Here is a 19,534-nt window from a genome sequence, read left to right as displayed (position 1 = left end):
GTCACTTCTTACAGCAGAGATCTTTCAGTAGCTGGGAACTCTTTTTGTTGTTTTTTTTTTTTCTTTTGGAAAAAAAGAAAAAATATAAATAATTCCTATTTTGTATCCTGTGGTATCTCTGGCCTTTTTCTTTCCTTTGTTATTATTTATTTCTTAATTCCTGTTTTGTTTTTAAGCTGGTTCCTGGAAGCCAAGGGAGATTTTAATTTTTTTTGGGGGGGGAATGTTGCAGGGGTTGAATGTTGAATTTCAATACAAAATCTGTAGTTTCTCTTTGCAGGTGAAGCCAAAATTCCAGAGTTTTCCATGATTCCTGCAGGATTTGACTCCCCAAATCCCCAGGGAAGGGAACGGCAGCAGTTCCAAAGGGATCTGAAATTCTCCAAATCCCCCCACTTGTTCCTAATGACCTTTTTTGGAGTTAATTTAATATGAGGACATTTAATTAGAGAGGGTTTGGTTGGGTTTATTTGTTCTCTCTGACCTGCTGCCCACTCGGCTCCTTGGCTGCAATTCCAGGCTCAGGCTGCAGGAAATTTGGCAACCCCAGATTCTGGGGTGTGTTTGACTTGAATTTAATTGAAATAGAAATATAAATTTAATTTTAATTTAAAGCTGGGAGATGCACAAAAAGTGGGAGAAACTTCCCTGAGTGGGGCAAAAAAAAAAAAAAAGAAACTGGGAAAAAACAGGGAAAATAAAGGAACAGCGCATGAAATAATTGGGGAAATAAATAGGAGGATTTTGGGGAATAAATTGGAGAAATAAACAGGAGCAGCTCCCCAGGATTTGGCTTTTTGAAGTTTCCTGGGCAAGGCGTGGGCAGGGAAATCCAGGCCAGATTTGGAATTGGGATTTTTGCTGTTCCTTCCATCCTGGGACTGAATTATTCAAATCCCTGGAGGAGCTATGTTAACTGGGGGAGTTAATTGGGAGAGGAGGGGAATTGTGGTGTGGGGTGAGGAGGAATCAGGGAGGGAGAGGATGGAAATACTATTACTTTTGTCATTGATTTTATTGTTAATTTCATTTTATATTTCATTTTATATTATTATTATATATTATATATAATAATATTTACATATTGAAATTTATTTGGTTTATTATTTTGTTTGTTTGTTCATTTGGGGGATTTATTTATTTATTTGGTATTTATTTACTCATTTATTTCTTCTCCTCTTGCTCCCAGGAACAGCTCCCTGGATCCCTGATTTCCCCCAGGAGCTGCAGGAAAAGGTGAGGATTCACTGGGACAGCCCCAGGTCCAAAAAAATATAAATAAAAAAAATCCCTGGAGTTCTTCCCAGGCTCAGCAATTCCCCCTTGCTGAGGACTTTTGGGATGCTGGGATTGGATGTCCCAAAGGGTTTTTTTGGGTGTGGCTGCTCCCACAAATCCTGGAGGAGATTTGGGAAAAATCCCTTGGAATGTTGATGAAATCCAGGAATTTTGGAGTGTGGAAAGCAGAGCCCGACATTCCCTGATCCCAAAACCTCATTTGTGCCCATGGATTGTAAATCCTGCTATTATGGGTAATTAAAATCTCCTAATTAAATTAAAACCATCTGGCTGAGCCCAGCGAGCCAAGGAGGGCGTTAATTAAAGATCCCAATGTTAATTAAAGATCCCAAAGTTAATTAAAGATCCCAACATTTGCTGTGACCCAGGATCAGCAAATCCCTGTCCATGGCAAAGTGCTGGGGCATCCCAAAATCCAGAGGGTGAGGAAAAAAAATCCAGGAATGGCTCTGGAATTCTATGGAATTCTTCCCAGGGAATTTAAAAAAAAAAAAAAATTGGAGATGGGAGCAGATTTTTTTAAGGGTTTGGGAATGGGAAATGGGGATGGGAATAGGGAATAGAATGGGGAATGATGGGAATGGGAAGATTGCAGGCTGGATTTCCCATCCAGGGGGATGTGTTGGATGCTGGGGATGAGGAGAGGGAGCAGAGTTCAAACCTTGGCAATGCCAGAGCTTTGGAAAGCAGCAGGAGATGCCAAAGTGCTGCTCAGGATCCCGGGATGCTGCAGCACGGCCTCGTCCCTCATTTCCCACTCGTTCCTGGCCAGAATCCCAGCAGGAATCTCCTTCAGCCCCATCCCTGCCTGGCTTTGCCTCTGGATTGTGTTTTCCTGAGCAGGACACGACATTCCAGAGCCTGGAGCTCGGGATTCCCTCGCAGTTTTTGGGATCTCCCCTGCTGTTGGAGATGGGACGTGGCTGTTCCTGGAGGCAGTTTGGGAAGCTGGAAAAGCCTGGGAATGTGGGAGCATTCCTGCATTTCCACAACCACCACAACTCCATGGAATTCAGAATCAGCAGCTCCCAAACCCTGGAACCATCCTGGAATGGGGTGGGGTCCCTCCATCCCCCCCTCCTGTGCCATCCTTGGAGCATTCTGCAGCAATCCTGAATTATTGAGGGGATTTCCACTGCAGGCAGGGCTAGGATGGAGCTGGGAATTCTCTGCTGAGGACTTGGAGTCTGCAGGGATTCGAGCAGGAGCTGGAGGAGTTTTCCATTCCTGTCCCTGACAGCTTTCCCTGCTTGTTTTGTTGTTTTTGGGGTTTTTTTTCCCCAGGTCTGAGTTGTGTTTTCCATCCTCCCGAATTTCCCTCTCCTGTTTTCCAGCTTCTCCTGCCTGTGGATCCCGTGCTGGGCTCCAGCATTCCCAGGATTTCCATTCCCTGATCCCAGGGGATCCAGGCAGCTCCTGCAGCCTCGGGAGGAGCCCCTGGGGCTGGGGAAGGGACCAGAGCCATGGAAAACCTGACAGGAGCCACCCATCACCCCTCTTCCTTTGGGATTGCATCCCAGTCCCTTGGGAATGTGGGAAACCTTTGGGAATCCTTTGGGAATTCACATGGGAGCAGCTGAGACCTTTCCCTTTCTCCTTTCCCTTTCTCCTTTCCCTTTCTCCTTTCCCTTTCTCCTTTCCCTTTCTCCTTTCCCTTTCTCCTTTCCCTTTCTCCTTTCCCTTTCTCCTTTCCCTTTCTCCTTTCCCTTTCTCCTTTCCTTCGCTCGGGATTTGGGGTGCGGGATTTGGAATGGGGAGGGGGTTTGTGATATGCGGAGTTTGGGGTGCAGGATTTGGGTTTTTCCTGGGGCGCTGCTCCCGCGGCTCCCGGGCAGGAATTCTCCTCTCCAGCCCGGAATAATGGCCCGTCCTGGTCTCCTTAGAAACCGCGCTCCGCTTCCCTCGGAGCCTCCTCCCGCTCCCGGCGCTTCTCCCGGCGGCGGATCGCTGCAATTGCTCACAATTTCTCCAACTTCTGGATGGTTTGGGTTTTTTTCCTTTTTTTCCCATTTTAAATTTTTTTTTTCCTGTGTCGCCTTACCGGGATATTAACGATTTTTGTGTCTCCTTCCTCCAGCAAACCTCAGGGAATCTTTTGAATTCCCCACATTCCTCCCTCCCTCCCCAATCCAACCCAAACGTCGCTCCCGGAAACGCGAAATTTCCCGCAGCTTTCTCAAACTTTCGGGGCTCCGTGAGGAAAAGTCTCCTCACGGATTGTGGATTTTGGAGGATTTTCGGAAGCAGCTCCTGGCTGGATGTGGGATCTCATCCTGAAACTCGGCCAGCAGCCACCAAAGCTCTCACAGAGCTCTGGAGAACGGACTTATTTGGAGAATAAATAAATTTTGGGAAGTACAAACCCTGCTCCGGGGGCAGGACCTGTCCTGTGAGGGTGGGGAGGAATTTTTGGTGCTCTGGATTCGGGGAGTTTGGGGAGAAAGGGAAGGGAAGTGGCTTTTTTTTGTCTTTTCTGGAGGAGGGAATGTTCCAGGGGAAGTGGGAGACAGAAATTTGGATGTCTGGGAAGGGGAGGAGGTTGGGAATGCCCCAAAAATAGGAGCCTGAAATTCGGATATGCGGGAATTTGGATTACCCAGCATCTGGGAATGCCCGAATAGGTGAGAGACTGAAATCTGGGTTCTTGGAGAAAAGGAGGAAATTGGAAAGAGCACAAAAACGGGAGTTTGGGCTTGGATTCCTGGGGAAAAGGAGGAAATTTGGAATACGCAGCAGCTGGGAAGGGAGTCTGGGAGTGCGGGTCCTGGCAGCCCGAAGCTGGAGCCCGTTCCCAGATCCTGGATCGCGGCCATCCCTCATTCCACCCCCTGCGGACACTTCCAGGAAAAAAACTCCGGCCCTGTCTCGGTGCCACCGTCATTGTTTTATTCCCAGCCCGGGCGGTTTCTGTTCCTTCCCTGGGAATGGAGCCCCCGGTCTGAGCTCCCGGCCCGCCCCGAGCGGGCGGGGATCGGCACAGGGATCCGGACTGGGATTTGGGAATGCATCCTAATTTGGGCAAATTTGGATCCAGATTTGGGCAGGGATCCGGGCAGGGATCAAGAAAGGAATTTGGGTATGGATCCGGGCAGGGATTTGGGCAGAAATGCAGGCAGGATCAGGACAGGGATTTGGACAAGGACTGGGGCACGGAGGATTGGAAGCAGGCTGTGGATCCGTGCCCGAGGGAGCCCCGTGGGTCCCTCCCTGTGCCCGCGCACCGAGCCCCCGAACACCCCCCGGGCTCCGGCCGCGCTGCCCATCCCGGCTCATTTCCATCCCGGGAGCCTCCGGGATGGGAAAACTCATCCCCATGTGGGAGAGCTGCTCCCCAGCTCCTGCAGGACCGGGCTTTGGGGGAGCGGGAGGCGCCCAGGTGCTTCCCCCCTCCCCTTTCCCGAGCTCCTCCCGCTCTCCAGGTGTCCCGGTCCTTCCTCCGGATCCCTCTTTACCTGGAGCCACCAGCCCCACCCAGGCCGACCCATTATTGCACCGAAGAACGCGGGTCCCGGCCGTGCCCCTGTGTCCTATTCCCGCACCCCAAACCCATCCCAGTCTCTCCAGACCCCGGCCCGGATCTGGCGCTGCCGCTGCCCCTCTTCCCACGGGGGAAAACAAGAAATCCTCCTTTTCTTTCCACACCTTCCAGGACGAATCCCCCTCTCCAAAACCACCCCATCCCTCCCCCCCAACCCGGGGAATCGCAGGAATCGCTGCTCCGGGCCGGGAATTGCGGGAATTGCGGCTCGGGGCTCATCCCGAGGGGAAGTAGGGCCGGCGGCTGTGGGTGTGGAAGTCGGGACACACCTTCTGCACCAGGCGATAGTCGCTGCTGTAGAAGGTGATGTAGACGCAGACAGCCCGGAAGGGCTGCGAGCACAGCCAGGCCGCGCGGCTCTGCGTGTGCTCCTGCGAGCACGTCTTGGCTGGGTCGAAGGTGCACAGCGAGGTTTTCCTGGCCCTCGCCACCTGCTCCGACTCCACGCGGCAATTGAACACCTTGGACTCCTTGGCCTCGATGAAGATTTGCTGCTCCAGGTCGAACTGCACGGCCTTGGTGGGGGGCACGAGGCTCACGGATATGTTGCCGTGGCCCGTGGAGTTGTGCTGGAAGAAAACGCTGACGGTGCCGTTGCCGTGATCCACCACCTTGCCCGTGATCAGCAGGTTCAGCTTCACCGTCTTGATGTTGGAATAGAAATCGCCCCAGCCGAAAAGCTTCTGCAGCCTACCCGAGGCCGGCCCCAGGTCCCGCCCGGCCCGGGTCTGTCCCGGGTGGGTCCGGTTCGGGTTCGGGAGCGGTTTTGGGGACAGCAGCTCCCGCAGCTTGGGCTCACCTGGATCCGCTGGAGCGCAGCACACCTGGGCACGGGGATGGAACAGCTGGGGGGGGGAGTGTCACAGACCCCTGCCCAGCCCCTTCCCCACCCCCATTTCCCCTCCGTTCCCTGCTTTGTTTCCCCTCTCCCGCCGCTTTCCCAGCTCTGCTCCCTCCGGGATGGGTGCGCTCAGCCGGGATGGTTCCAGTTCGCTCTTTGCGGGCTCGGGGCGCAGCTCCGGCACCCGGGAGAGGCTCCGGTGCCCCCCCTGCGCCCTCACACCCATCCCCTCCCCGGATACAGCCCGTCCAACCCCGCCAGGGCCCGAGGACACCCGGGGCGGGGGGACAAAGAACAGGACAAGGGACAGTAGAGCGGATTTGGCACCGGGGGAGCTGCCCCGGGCTTGTCTGCCAACTCCGCTCCGGGAGCCCCCAAATCGGCACCTCCAGGGGGGCTGGGGGCACCCAGGGCTGCTGCAGCCCCATCGCCGGGGGCTGGGGGACCCCAAAAAATCCCCGGGGTGCCCAGGGCTGCCCTGGCCGAGGAGCAGCGGCGAGCGGAGCCCGGAGCCGGCCTGGCCCCGGCTCTGCCCGAGCCGCCCCGGGCTCCCGAGCGGGGCGGAGGGCGGGCGGATTTTTGGTGTGATCCGGAGCCTTCCCCTCGCCAGCCCTGCCCTCTCCCCGCGCCGCAATCACAGAAGTTTTGGGACGCGTTTTTTTTCCCCGGGGATGGGCAGGGATGCGGGGATGGATTCGGGGATCGCTGCCCGCGCTCCCCATCCCCGTGGCTGCGCGACCCCCGGTGCCCGCAGCCCTCTGGTCGCCCCTGCGCTCACCAGCAACGCGATGCCGCCCTGGAGGAGGAGGACGCAGCTCCGAGGAAGATGCATTTTCCAGCCGGCTCCGCCGCCTTCTCCGCGGCTCCGCTTTGGGGAGGGTTTCGCTGGGATTTTCCTCCTTTTTCCGTCTTTCCCTCCCTTCTCCTCCAGCGTCAGCGAGGGGAAGGGGGGGTCCCCCTGCCCAGCGGCTCCCTACAGCCCCCCCCGCCCATGGTGGCCCCGGCAGCTCCCGCCCCGCGGGGCCGCTCCGGGCGAGGCGCGGCGGCTTCACCTGCGGCCGCTGCTGTCCCCGTGTCCCCTTCGCTGTCCCCTCCCCTGTCCCCCTGCCCGCCCGGCCCCCTCCCCCCTCCCCGGCCGCTCCCCCGCCCGCCGCTCGCCGGAGTCTCAGGAAAACTCCGCTTCATTCCCTGTCTCTCCATTCCTTCTCGCTCCATCCCCACTCGCTCCATCACTTCTCCCTCCATCCCCGCTCGTTCCATCCCCTCTCTCTCCATCCCTTCACGTCCCATCCCCACTCGCTCCGGCCCCGCTCCCTCCTCCCCCGCCAGGTGCCGGGGCCGACCGGCACCTCCGGAGTAACCCTTTGGTGCCCGCGGCCCAGCAGAGCCCGCCGAGGGGGTCCCTGGGGGCTGGGGAGGGTCTTGGGGGGAGTCCTGGATCTCTCTCAGGAGGAGCGGCCCAGGCTGGGGGGAGAACGGGAGCGAACTGGGATAGAGGGACAGTGGGGAACCCGCGGGGGTGCCCGGCTCTGTCCTTATCATCGGTACTGCTCTCTAGCCCAGGATCAGCTCTGTTCAGGGATCGGTTCTATCCCGGGATCGATTCTGTCCCAGGATCTGTTCTGGCCCGGGTTCGGTTCTGTCCTAGGATCGGTTCTGTCCCGGGATCTCTTCTGTCCCGGGTTCGGTTCTGTCCCAGGTTCGGTTCTGCTCCATCCCCTCCCTCCAGAAAAAGTCAAAAGCTTTTGCTCATCTCGGTTTCCAGTTCATCCATAAAACAGAGATCCCTTAGGATCCCAAACCAGAGGCCGCTGGTTTGGGGTTTGGATTTGTGATTTTTTTTATGGGATCTGAGATGGCTTTTATGGGATCTGTGATGGCTTTTATCCCAGTTCTCATTTCCCCACCTTTCAGGAGAAGTTGGAATACCGGGAATTCACTTCCCATGGGCAGCACGGGGACCAAACCCGGGATTTCCCACCCTGAGGAGAAAATCCCTCTTCTTTACTTTCCTCTCCTTTTCCCTCCCTTTTCTTCCCTCATCCCCCCTTTCCCCGGGAAGCAAGGGTGCTAAAACCAGAGCGAATTCCCGGGAAATTCGGCATTTTTGGGAAGGGGAGGAAGGCAGACTCCTCCAGGAATTCTTGGAAAGCCGAATCCTGCTGGAAATCTGACCTTGGACAGGAATTCCCTGGGGGCTGGATCAGTTTTATTCCCCGAGCAGGACAGGTGGTATGGGGATGGATTCCTTCAGGAAAAGTGGGATTTCATCACCTCGGGGTCTTTCCCAACTTTTCTGGTCCTGTGGTCCTCAGGATCCTCCTTAATCCCAAAGGTGATCCCGGTTCCTGAGCCAGTGGGGGCAAAAATTAAAAAGTGATTGATCCCTCCAAAAACTCTCCCTGGCATCCAGGGATTGGGGTCGGGATGGGAATTGGGATCGGGATCGGGATCTGGATCGGGATCAGGATCAGGACTGGGATTTGGATCGGGATCGAGATTGAGATCAGGATCAGGTTTGGGATCGAGATTGGGATCAGGATCAGGATCAGAATCAAGATTGGGATTGGGGTTAGGATCGGGACAGGGATTGGGATCCGGCCTCTCCATTGGATGGGATCAGTCAGCACCGAGGGATCGGCTCTGGCTTGGCTCAACCACAGATTTTGGGGTTTTTTTTGGGAAATCCCTTTTCCCCCAAATCCAGGGATTTGGCTCCCCAGGAGCGACTCTCCTGCCCGGATTTCCTGGAATCCTGGAGAGGTTTGGGGTCGGAAGGGATCTTAAATCTGATCCCACTCCCATCGTGTCACAGTCAAGGACAATTCCAAATATCCCAGGCTAGATTTGAGGCGCGGAGAGCCCCGGGGCTGATCTCTACCCCTCCCGGGGTCCCGGGAATCCCCCTAAGGGGGTTTTTGGGTGCGGAGCCGAGCCCCGAGGAGCCCTGGCGCTGCTTCCAGGCCCTTTCCCTGCGCTTCTTTCCCGGTTTTCTGTTGCCCTCTAGCGGGACCCGGCGCTGGGAAGAACGACCGGCACTGGGGGGGCTCAGCCCTGTCGGGAAAGGGGGGTATCGGGGCCGGGAGAGGATCTGGAAAACCCAAAACCGCTCCCCATTCCCGGCTCTGCTATTTTGGGAAGCGTTTTCCTCACGAGGTGCTGCAGAATTGGGGATGGGAGGAGATGACAGAGACAGGAACGCGGAATTTGGGGGGGGGCAGGAGAGGTTTTGGGGGGCCGGAGCCGCGGTTACTCCTGACAGGACTCTCTGGGAATCTCCCCCATGCCTGGGAGTGTCCTGGGAGCAGCGGATTGGGATTTGAGTCCCTTCCATCCCAAACCATCCCGAAATTCCGCGATTTTCCTCCGGGAACATCCCACAGACCTCGACACATCCCAGCCGCATTCCAGGGGATCTCGGGGGGGGTGGGGTGGGGGTGTGGGATTTGGGATGGCTCGGTCCCCTCGTGCCCTGCAGGAGGAGGGGGCGCATCCCGATGTCCCCAGAGCCGGAACAGCCGCAGGACTCCAGGCTCCAAAATCCCGCAAATCCCAGCAGCCCCAGGATGTGCCGGGAGAGGCGGCACCGCCCGAGAGCAGCTCCCGGGATTTAAAGGATTTTAAATCATTTAAAGGAAACTCGGCAGGAATGGGAATCTCATCCCTCAATCCCCGCCAGCGGAGGGCGGGGAGCTCAGTAATTAATGCAGAGCTTGATTAAGAGCGATGGGCGCTCCCAGTCGGGCTGGATCCCGGATTTTTGTGTGGAATCCTCCAAAAACCGCTTCGGTTTCGCCTCTGGAACAGCCCGGGCTGCTTTGCTGGATCCCAAACCATAAAACAACGCCGCTCCCGGAGGAATTTTCCCTAAATAAAGGAGGAAGAGGAGCCCAGAGAGCCCGGGAGCGAATCCCCCCCTCCCACCCTGAGATTTCTCGGGATAAATCCCGCCAGGACAAATCCTGTTTATCCCGGGATAACCGGGACCATCACGGATGAGTCCGTCCCGTTTCCCCGCGCTCATTTCTCATCCCCGGAGCTTTTGGGTTTCTCTCCTTTGGGTTTTTGGGAGTGAACAGTGGAGGGAAAAACTCGGGGTGCTGCGCTGGGAAATTTGGGGCCGAGGAGACGCACGGGTCCCGCCGAGGGTGGATGGGCGGCTCTGATTTCCCTTCCCACCCTGTTTTTGGGGACTAGAATTCCCTAAAAATAACCCGAGAGGCAACCGGAGCCTCTTCTGGCTCCCCTCTTCCGGGGGCGAGAAGTGACCCCGGGAAAGCGGAGCTGTGCCAGAGCGATGTTTGTGCAGCGATGAGCCTTGGAGTCCTTCCCTGAGTTTGGAGCATAAAACTCAGGGTTTTTTTTTCCAAATAAAACATTAATTTACCCAAAACTCCCCATGCCTGAGGCTGATCTAAAACCGGAGCTTCGAAACCAAAACCTCGAGGGGAACAAAATCCCATTCTCCTGCAGGGAGGGACCCACGGAGGAGGGGAGGGTCCTGGGGTTCCACAGCGCATCCCGGCCCGAGAAATCCGGGATAAAAAAAGGGGGAAAAGGGGAAAAGGGGGGAAAAGGGCATGGGGCACCTCCCGGGTTACGCCCCGCATTCCCAGCCCCGGGATGGGCAGGAACCGGAACCCGTCCTGGCTCAGGAACCGCCTGGGATTGGGATTCAAACAATCCGGGAAAATTTCGGGAATTCTCGGCCTTTGGGGAGGAGAAGGATCCCGGAGCGCCGAGCGCAAAATTCCCGCTTTGCACTGGAGTGCTTGGCCAGGGGGCGGGGGGCGGCAATTCCAGAGGGTCCCGGATCTGCAGCAGAAATCTAGGAATGCTCCAAGGCGGGGGCGGCCGGTGCTGGCCGAGCGGGGGGTTCCGCGCCGGGGATCGAATTCCCGGGGAAAAAAAACCCAACAAAAAACATCTGGACCAGGGGTTCCGGAATTTGGGGGATTTGGGGGTGTTGGAAGGGGGGACCATGGTGGCACTGGAGGGGTTCACCCTACCCCTTCTGCTCTGGGTGAAATCCCGAGTTTTCCTGGAATAATCCTAAATATTCTAGGAATAGTTTTGAGAATAATCCCAAATATTCCATCGCTGAGGGTCCCTCCCAACATCCAGGGATTACTCTGCCCCCGCTCCCGGCAGCGACCTCTGACCCCATCCCAGATTTCCCGGTCTGATCCCACATTTCCAAACTGATCTCACATTTCCCAGACTAATCCCACATTTCCAAACTGATCCCACATTTCCCAGGCTGATCCCACATTTTCCAGCCTTCGGTTCTGATCCGGCCCAGGGAATCCCGGGGGCTCTGGGGGAGGGGTCCTGGGTGATTTGGGGAGTCCCGGGGGGTTTTGGGAATTCCTGCCTTCCCCAGGCTAAGCTCTCCCCTTCGCTACCTTTTCCAGCTCCGCTTGCGCTGGGAATTCCACGGGAGGAAAATCAGGAAAATGAAAAAAACAGGGAAGAGCTGAGGGGATTCTTCCCGGTGCAGAATTCTCGGGTTTTTTCCCCCAGCACCGGGTGGGTTTCCAACGGGAGGGGGAGGAGCCTGGGCCAGACTCCCTCGGGAGCCGCGCAGATGGAAACGGGCTGGGAAAAGGGTGAGCGGGAGAAGGAAGGAAGGAAGGAAGGAAGGAAGGAAGGAAGGAAGGAAGGAAGGAAGGAAGGAAGGAAGGAAGGAGGAAGGAAGGAAGGAAGGAAGGAAGGAAGGAAGGAAGGACGGAAGGAAGAAGAAGGAAGGAAGGAAGGAAGGAAGGAAGAAGGAAGGAAGAAGGAAGGAGGAAGAGGAAGGAAGGAAGGAAGGAAGGAAGGAAGGAAGGAAGGAAGGAAGGAAGGAAGAAGGAAGGAAGGAAGGAAGGAAGGACAGGAAGGAAGGAGGAAGGAAGGAAGGAAGGAGGAAGGAAGGAAGGAGGAAGGAAGGAAGGAAGGAAGGAAGGAAGGAAGGAAGGAAGGAAGGAAGGAATAGGAAGGAAGGAAGGAAGGAAGGAAGGAAGGAAGGAAGGAAGGAAGGAAGGAAGGAAGGAAGGAAGGAAGGAAGGAAGGAGGAAGGAAGGAGGAAGGAAGGAAGGAAGGAAGGAAGGAAGGAAGGAAGGAAGGAAGGAAGGAAGGAAGGAAGGAAGGAAGGAAGGAAGGAAGGAAGGAAGGAAGGAAGGAAGGAAGGAAGGAAGGAAGGAAGGAAGGAAGGAAGGAAGGAAGGAAGGGGGTGTGAAGGAAAGGGGTGTGAAGGATTTTTTGGGGGTTTGGAATCCCCTCGCAGTTCCTGCCGCTCCCCCGGGGCCTCTCTCATTGTGGTTTTTGCGGTTTTCATGAATTAAATCAACAAATTGTCCATTTGAGTGAAAGCCACACTGCAAATCGCAATCCCAGGGGAGCCAAAATCCCAGCGAGCAGCGGGAAAAAAAATCAATTTTAACTCGCGGAAATGGAAGCTTTTCCCCTTCTGTCAAAATCTTTTTTTCCCCTGCTTTTTAATGTTTTTTCTCATATATTCCCATTCTCTTTTTCAAAGGGTTGGGATGAGGAAATTGGACGGAGATTTAGGGACACAGGGATGGGGACAAACCCAGCTGGGTTTTGTCTGGAAAAAAAAAAACAAAACAGAGGAATTCGGAGCTAAAATCTGGGTTTTTTTGGATACGGAGCTGATTAAAGCTCAGCTTCTTTCCAGAGAATTTCTCCGGCCTAATTGGATTTGCTTTCCCTGTTCCTGTGCTCTCCTTGGTTGGTTACTTATGGAAAACATCTGGCAGCTCCCCGAGCTGGGAATTCAGGGGAAAATTTGGGGATTTTCTTCGGGAAAAACGTTAAAAAAAGAAGTAAAAAAAGCTGCCAGGACCCTCAGCAGGGTGGAGGAAAGCCACAGTTCCGTGGGAAAAAATGGAATTTTTGTGGCTGGAAAATGAATTTTCCTCTCCCTCAGCTCTGCTGGGATAAATCCAGGGATGGTTTTTCCAGGTAAAAAAATTGGGATCGGTGTCCGAGCGCTGACTCAGCCGTGATTAACCCCGGTAATTAATTAACCAAATTAATGGTTATTGATGGGACACCGAGCTTTTCCAGGTTGGTGATGTCATTGCTTTGGAGATTTTTCTGGGTTTTGTGGATTTTGGGGAAGTTTTCCTCATTTTTCCCTCTCCCAGGGTGGCGGGGTCGAGGGGATGGAGCTGAATTCCAGCGCGAATTTCGCAATCCTGGGATCCAACCCCAAGTTTTGGGATTCCCCGCATTTGGGATTCCCAGGATTTGGGATTTCCAGAATTTGGGATTCCCAGGATTTCAGATTTCCAGGATTTGTGATTTCCAGAATTTGGAATTCCCAGGACTTGGGATTCACCCACTCCAAAGACTCCGGATCCAACACAACCTGAGCTCCCAATTCCTTCATCCTTTTTTTTTTTTGGGTTTTTTTTGGTTTTTTTTTTTTTTTTTTTTTTTTTTTTTTTTTTTTTTTTTTTTTTGGTGGAATTTTTGTGGAATTTTTTGGAAGTCCTAAAAACAGTGATTCCAAAATTTGTGGATAATTTTAGTGGATTTCTCCATGATATCCAGGAGCTCCTAGAGTTGGAACAGGGAATTCACTGGGGATTTCACTGGATTTTAGTGGGAATTTCACTGGATTTTAGTGGGAATTTCACTGAATTTCTCCCACATTTAAGTAGGAATTTAGATACATTTTCCTCCATTTCAATGGGAATTCCAATGCATTTCAGTGGGAATTTTACTGGATTTCTCTCCCATTTCAATAGGAATTTCAATGGGAATTTTAATGTATTTCAGTGGGAATTTCACAGGATTTTACCTCATTTCAGTGGGAATTTAAATTAATTTTTCCACATTTCAGTGGGAATTTCAATAGATTTTCCCCCATTTCAATAGAAATTCCAATGGATTTCAGTGGGAATTTCCCTGGATTCCCCCCCAGGTTGAAGCAGGGACAATTTTCCCAGCCCCTCTCTCATCCCTCTTCCCTTTCCCTCTGTCCCTCTGTCCCAAATTCCCATTTCCAGCCCTTCCCAGCCCGGTCCCGCGGATCCCGGCTCCGATTCCCGGGGTTGTGTCCGGGTGTTTCTGGGAACGGCGGCTCCAAAATCCTGGAAATGCACGAAGGTGAAACCCGAGCCCGAGCGCGGCTGATGCCGGAGGAGGGAAAAACATCCCAAAGCTCCCGGGGAAAGGGGAGATTCGGAATTTCCGCAGGAAAAAAACCCAAATCTCCTGGATGGATCCCAGGCTGGGCGGGATCCTATGGAGGGATCGGGTCCCAAATCCAGGGAGGGAATGGGGGGCTGGAACCCCAAAATCGGGGCTGGAATCACAAAATCTGATCTGGAGCCCCAAAATCTGGGCTAAAATCCCAAAATCGGAGCTGGAACCCCAAAATCTGGGCTGAAATCCCCAAAATCCGGGATGGCACCCCAAAATATGGGCTTGGAATCCCAAAATCGGGGCTGAAACCCCAAAATCTGATCTGTAATCCCAAAATCGGGGCTGAAACCCCAAGATCTGATCTGGAATCCCAAAATCGGGATTGGAATCCCAAAATACGGTCTGGGACTCCAGAATCTGGGCTGGATTTGGATCTCCAAAATCTGACCCGACACCCCAAAATCTGGCCCATGACACCCCAAATCCCGGTGCCAGTGCAGTTCTGGGGGCGCAGTAGCGGCTCCAGCGGGATTTGGGATCCTCGGAGTCTCCCCGGCTGCTCCTTCCCGGGAATCTCGGAATTCCCGAGGTTGGGACGGAGCCGGACTAGGACAAAGGGACATTTTGGGGCAGTGCTGGGACAAAGGGACCGTTCAGGGTCGGGATGTGACTCAGGGCCGGCCCCACAATCGGGGCTTTCTTTCATCCCGGCTCTTCCCGAGCTGAGAATTCCCGAGGATTTTGGGATCCGCTCCCGGCTCGGGGTCGTGACCAGCAGAGAACCAGGAACGTGTCCCCAAAAGTGTCCCCGAAAGTGTCCCCAGGTGTTTCCAAGTGGCCCCAAGAATCTCAAATCTCTAATCAAGGGGGATTTGGGGTTCCTGGATTTGGGACCCTCCAAGGGGGTTTGGATCTCCAGATAGGATTCAGGTCCTTCCAGGGAATTTGGGATCCCTGGATTTGGGTCCTTCCAGGGGATTCGGGATCCCTGGATTTGGGGAAAAACAACCCTGGGGCTGGGCAATGGGCAGGATCCAGGAAAACTGCAGGGATTAATCAGGGTATAATCAGGGAATAACCAAGGAATAATCAAGAAACAATCAAGGATATTTATTTATAGGACTCCAGCCCAGGGCTGAACTCAGGGAATGAAATCGGGGTCGGGACAGCAGAAAAATCCTCCAAAAATCCCCAAACAAACAAACGGGGAGGATCCCCCGGGAGCCAAGGGCGACCCTGGCCCTGCCTGCGAGCCGCTAATTACAGCCCGCTAATTACAGCTCCCCTAATTAATGAGACGTCTGGGAGGCCCGGGGGTTTTCTGGGATGTTTTTGGGACGTTTTGGGATTTTTCTTGGATGTTTTCAGGATGTTTTGGGGATGTTTCAGGATTTTTTTGGTGTGTCTTTGGATGTTTTGGGATGCCCTGCGATTTTTTGGGGATATTTCTGGGATGATTTTGGATGTCCTGGGATATTTTTTGGATGTTTTAGGATATTTTTGGGATGGTTTTGGGGTGTCTTTCAATGTTCTGGGATGTTTTAGAGGGATGTTTCAGGATTTTTTTTTTTTTTTATGTCTTTGGATGTTTTAGGATGTTCTGGGATGATTTTGGGATATTGACGTTCTGGGATGTTTCAGGATTTTTTGGATTGCTTTAGGATGTTCTTATGATGCTCTGGGATGTTCTTGGGGATGTTTCAGGAAATTTTTGGGATGCTTTAGGATTTTTTTTGGGACCTTTTAGGACATTTTTGGGCTGTTCTTGGATATTTTGGGATGTTCTCCTCCCACATCCGGGGGAGGATCCTGGGGATGGGTTGGGAATTCTCTCCTGGAACCCAAATCCCAGCGAGGGCAGGAGCGCTGCCAGAGGCCGCCTCCCTCCCTAATTATCCTAATGATCCTAATTAATTATCCGAATTTTCCATGGATTCGGCATCCCTGGAGCCACAGCGCCTCCGCCTTTGCTCCTGGAATTTATTTCCCTTTGGAATTACTGCTGTGCCCTCGGAACCAGGAATGGGATTTTATTGGGATTCACTCCGGGTTTTCAGTGGGAATGGGATTTTTATCGGGATTCACTCAGGATTTTCAGTGAAATGAGATTTTTATTGGGATTCACTTCGGGTTTTGGTGGGTCCAGGTGCTGTTGGATCACATCCCCTGGGGGCAGCTGGGAAAAGGGGATGGATTTGGACAGGAATGGGGAGTGGGAATGTCCCGGGAGCATCGGGGCTGCAGAGTCTCATCCCAGGGATGGAACTGGAATGGAACTGGGGTGGAACTGGGATAGAATTGGGACAGAATTTGGACTGGGACAGAACTGTGATACAGGGACAGAACTGGGATGGAACTGGGACAGAACTGGGACAGATCTGAGCTCTTTCCGAGATTTCAGGCCGGGCCGGGACATTCGTGTCGTGGCACAGGGATCTGATCCCGCTCCCGCTGCTCCTGCCAGGACCCCCCGCTCCTGCCAGGACCTCCCGCGCGGTGCCCGGGCTGCTCCCAGCTGCTTTTCCCATCCCTCCGCCCCCGGCCGGGAGCGGCGCCCGGGGCAAGGCGAGTCCCGGGCTCTCGGAACGCTTTGGGGTGGAGACGTGAACCCCAAATCCGGGTTAACCCCAGGGAACAGATTAATTCAATGGCAGGAATTAGGGATTCATTAAGGGTCCTGCTGAGGGCGGCAGAATTCCCACCATCCATCGATCCCTGGGAATCCATTCCCGAGGAACTTACTGGAAATGGCTCCAATCAATCAGCAATCAATCAATCAACCCAGAGCCGATCATCGATCATCACCTGGGAGGGGGAAATGGAGAAATTCCTTCCCTCGGGCAGGGAGCATTCCAGGGAAATCGGGACCTGGAGAAATTCCAGGGAAATCGGGACAGGTCCATCCCGGAAAAGCTGAGCCGGGAATGGCCCGGAGGGATCTCCAGGAAATGGGGGAAAGGGGAACATCCCAAATATCCCAAATCCCGTGGGATTCCCCACTTCGTGCCCCTTCCAGGAGGGAATTTGGGGTTCTTTGGGTTTTCTCTCCATCCCAAATCTCCCCGTGCCCCTCCCAGGAGAGAATTTTGGGCTCTTTGGGTTTTTCCTCCATTCCAAATCCTTCTGTGCCCCTTCCAGGAGGGGATTTGGGATCTTTGGGTTTTCTCTCCATCCCAGAGGATCCCAAATCTCTCCATACCCTTCTCAGGTGGAGATTTTGGGCTCTTTGGGTTTTCCCTCCATCCCAAATCTCCCCGCGCCCCTTCCAGGAGAGAATTTGGGCTCTTTGGATTTTTCCTGCATCCCAAATACCTCAATGTCCCTCCCAGGTGAGAATTTGACCTCCCCAATTCCCTTCCCCTCTCCCATTTTCTAACCCAACACCCCTCAGCACAGGGAAGAGACTCCAGCCTTGCCCCCTCTCCCAGATTTTTTTTTTTTTTTTTTTTTTTTTTTTTTTTTTTTTAAGCAAACAGGATGCCGGGTTTCCATTTCAGATTTCGAGTTTTAACTCCTTTGTCTCTTCCTTTCGCCGGGAACCCGAGCCCCCGCAGCTGACAGAAACCAGGGAAGCGTCAGCTGCTGGAAACTCCGATTCTGGGAATATTCCCGCAAAACCTCCTCCCGCGCGGAGGCGGCGAGGGAAATCGGGATAAAGTTTCCCCTCGCGCCGGTTCTGGGCTTTGTTTGGGATGAGGTGATGATTTTTTGGGATGATCCCGGGCTGGGGGGGGATTTATGGAGAGTTTTTTTTCCTCATCCTCAGCTGGGGTATTTTTTTTCCTGCTGAAAAGCTCCGGGATTTTTCTTTCCTTCCTGCACAAATCCCGGCTGGGGAGGAAAAATTTTCCCAGCAACTTCCAGCTTCGAAATTCCCACAAAATCCTGTCCTGATTCCCACACAAATCCAGCCAAATCCCTCCGTGTCCCTTCCAGGAGGGGATTTTGTCCTTTTTGGGTTTTCCTTCCATCCCAAATCTCTGCAAGTCCTTCCCAGGAGAGGATTTGGGCTCTTGGGTTTTTCCTCCATCCTGGGGGACCCAAAATCTCTCTCTTCTCCCTTCCAGAAGGGATTTTAGGTTCTTTGGGTTTTTCTTCCATCCCAGAGGATTCCAAATCCCTCCAAGTCCTTCCCAGGTGGGAATTTGGGACTCTTTGGGTTTTTCTTACATCTCAAATCTCTCTGTGTCCCTCTCAGGAGGGAATTGGGGTTCTTTCCCCATCCCAGAGGATCCCAAATCCCTCCGTCTCCCAGTTGATCCCAGACTGGGCTGGGAAAAGGGAAAAGGGAGCGGGAGGAGGCGCGGGGTGGGTGGGGGGGATTAAAGGCTCAGCCCTCGCTGCAGAGCAGGAAATTGGAATTAAATCCAATTCCAGCGCCTGCTGAGAGCCTGGGGGGCATTCCCGGGTTTCCCGGGGTCCTGAAAGAGGATAGAGGAGGGTCCTGGAAGGGGATAGAGGAGGGTCCTGGAAGGGGGTAAAGGGGGGTCCTGGTGTCGGGATTTTTTGGAAAATCCCCGGCCCCAGTTTCGGGCCGGGGTGATAAAGCAACGCCCGCCCGCTCTGCTCCAACTGCTTCCCATTATTTGGGAATGCGGCTCCATCTGGGAGCCAGATTTCCCCCGGGAGAGGAAGGGGGGATCGGGGGGAGCTGATCGCGATCCCGCCGGGGGCTGGAGCCGGGACTGGGAACAAGCCCAAACCCCCCAAATCCGGGATGAACGGCTGGAAAAAACCTGCGGGAAAGGTTTTCCGGGAGGGAATTCCCGGGAGATTTGGGATTGGCAGCTGGGCCGGGAGCTCAACTTTCCCTTCCCAAATTTCCTTTCCCAAATTTCCTTTCCCAGCCCTGTTTTGGCTCCTCCACGGGGCTTGGGTGAAAAGCTCCTCCCTGGAGTTTAATTTCGATTTTTTTTTTTTTTTCCCCAAGGTCTGGTGCTGGGAGAGGATTTTTGGGATTTTTCCCTCTGGATCCAGGATCTGTCCTGGCAGCAGATGTGGGATTGAGCAGCTCTGGCCCTCCCCAGATTCCCATAAAAACGGGAAGGAGTTTTTCCAGGGATTTTCCCTCGGCTCCTTTCTGGATCTTATTCCTGATATCCCGATTTTTTTCCCCTCTCCTCCTGTGATCCCTGATCCCCCACACGAAATTTTCTGCTTTTCCTGCTCTGGGAATTCAGGCTGGGATTTGGGATCAGAGGATTCTCTGGGAATTCAGGCTGGTATTTGGAATCAGAGGATGTTCCAGGAATTCAGGCTGGGATTTGGGATCAGAGGAGGATCCTTGTCCCCTGTTCCTCTCCCTACTCCTCCCAGCCCCTATCCCCAGGAATCCAATTAAAGGATTGATCAAAATTATAGACCCCGGATCGTTTGTGGGGCCGTGGGGATAGGGGAGGGAATGGGATTGGGATACTGGGAATGGGATAATGGGATTGGGGATGGGATAATGGAAATGTGATATGGGGATGGAAACAGGAATGGGATTGGGAATGGGAATAATGGGATACAGGGAGTTAGATTGAGAATGACAATGGGAAAGGAAAAGGGCTGGGAATGGGAACAGGAATAGGATATAGGGAATGGGAGTGGGAATGGGATACAGGGAATAGAAATAGTAACAGGATGAGCAATAAAAAAAAGTGGAAAATCCCCATCAGGAAGCCACTGGAAGATTTTCCCCATCCTGCATTTCCAGGGTT

General features: G+C 53.7%; 1 protein-coding gene and 1 long non-coding RNA gene across 2 annotated transcripts in view; both read right to left on the bottom strand.

Annotated features, from left to right (window-relative positions):
* Positions 1–19,534, bottom strand: part of LOC306812851 — a 70,684-nt gene that overhangs the window by 21,860 nt on the left and 29,290 nt on the right. The window lies entirely within an intron of this gene.
* On the bottom strand, positions 5,002–6,715 carry NXPH3 (neurexophilin 3). The gene is made up of 2 exons (XM_079327844.1): positions 6,457–6,715; positions 5,002–5,661 (listed from the first exon to the last, which is right to left on the bottom strand). Exons 1-2 carry the CDS (start codon positions 6,508–6,510, stop codon positions 5,053–5,055), a joined length of 663 nt encoding a protein of 220 aa, XP_079183970.1. The 5' UTR covers positions 6,511–6,715; the 3' UTR covers positions 5,002–5,052.

This window comes from Erithacus rubecula, assembly GCF_903797595.1.
Source record: "Erithacus rubecula genome assembly, chromosome: 27".
Lineage (NCBI taxonomy): Eukaryota > Metazoa > Chordata > Aves > Passeriformes > Muscicapidae > Erithacus > Erithacus rubecula.
Note: the sequence above shows the minus strand (reverse complement) of the source record. Positions and strands in the feature narration are given on the sequence as shown.

Coding starts and splice junctions, on each gene's coding strand:
- NXPH3 (XM_079327844.1), bottom strand. CDS start 6,510: ATGCATCTTCCTCGGAGCTGCGTCCTCCTCCTCCAGGGCGGCATCGCG. Junction 5,662..6,456: donor AGGGCGGCATCGCGTTGCTG/GTGAGCGCAGGG, acceptor CCCCGTGCCCAG/GTGTGCTGCGCTCCAGCGGA.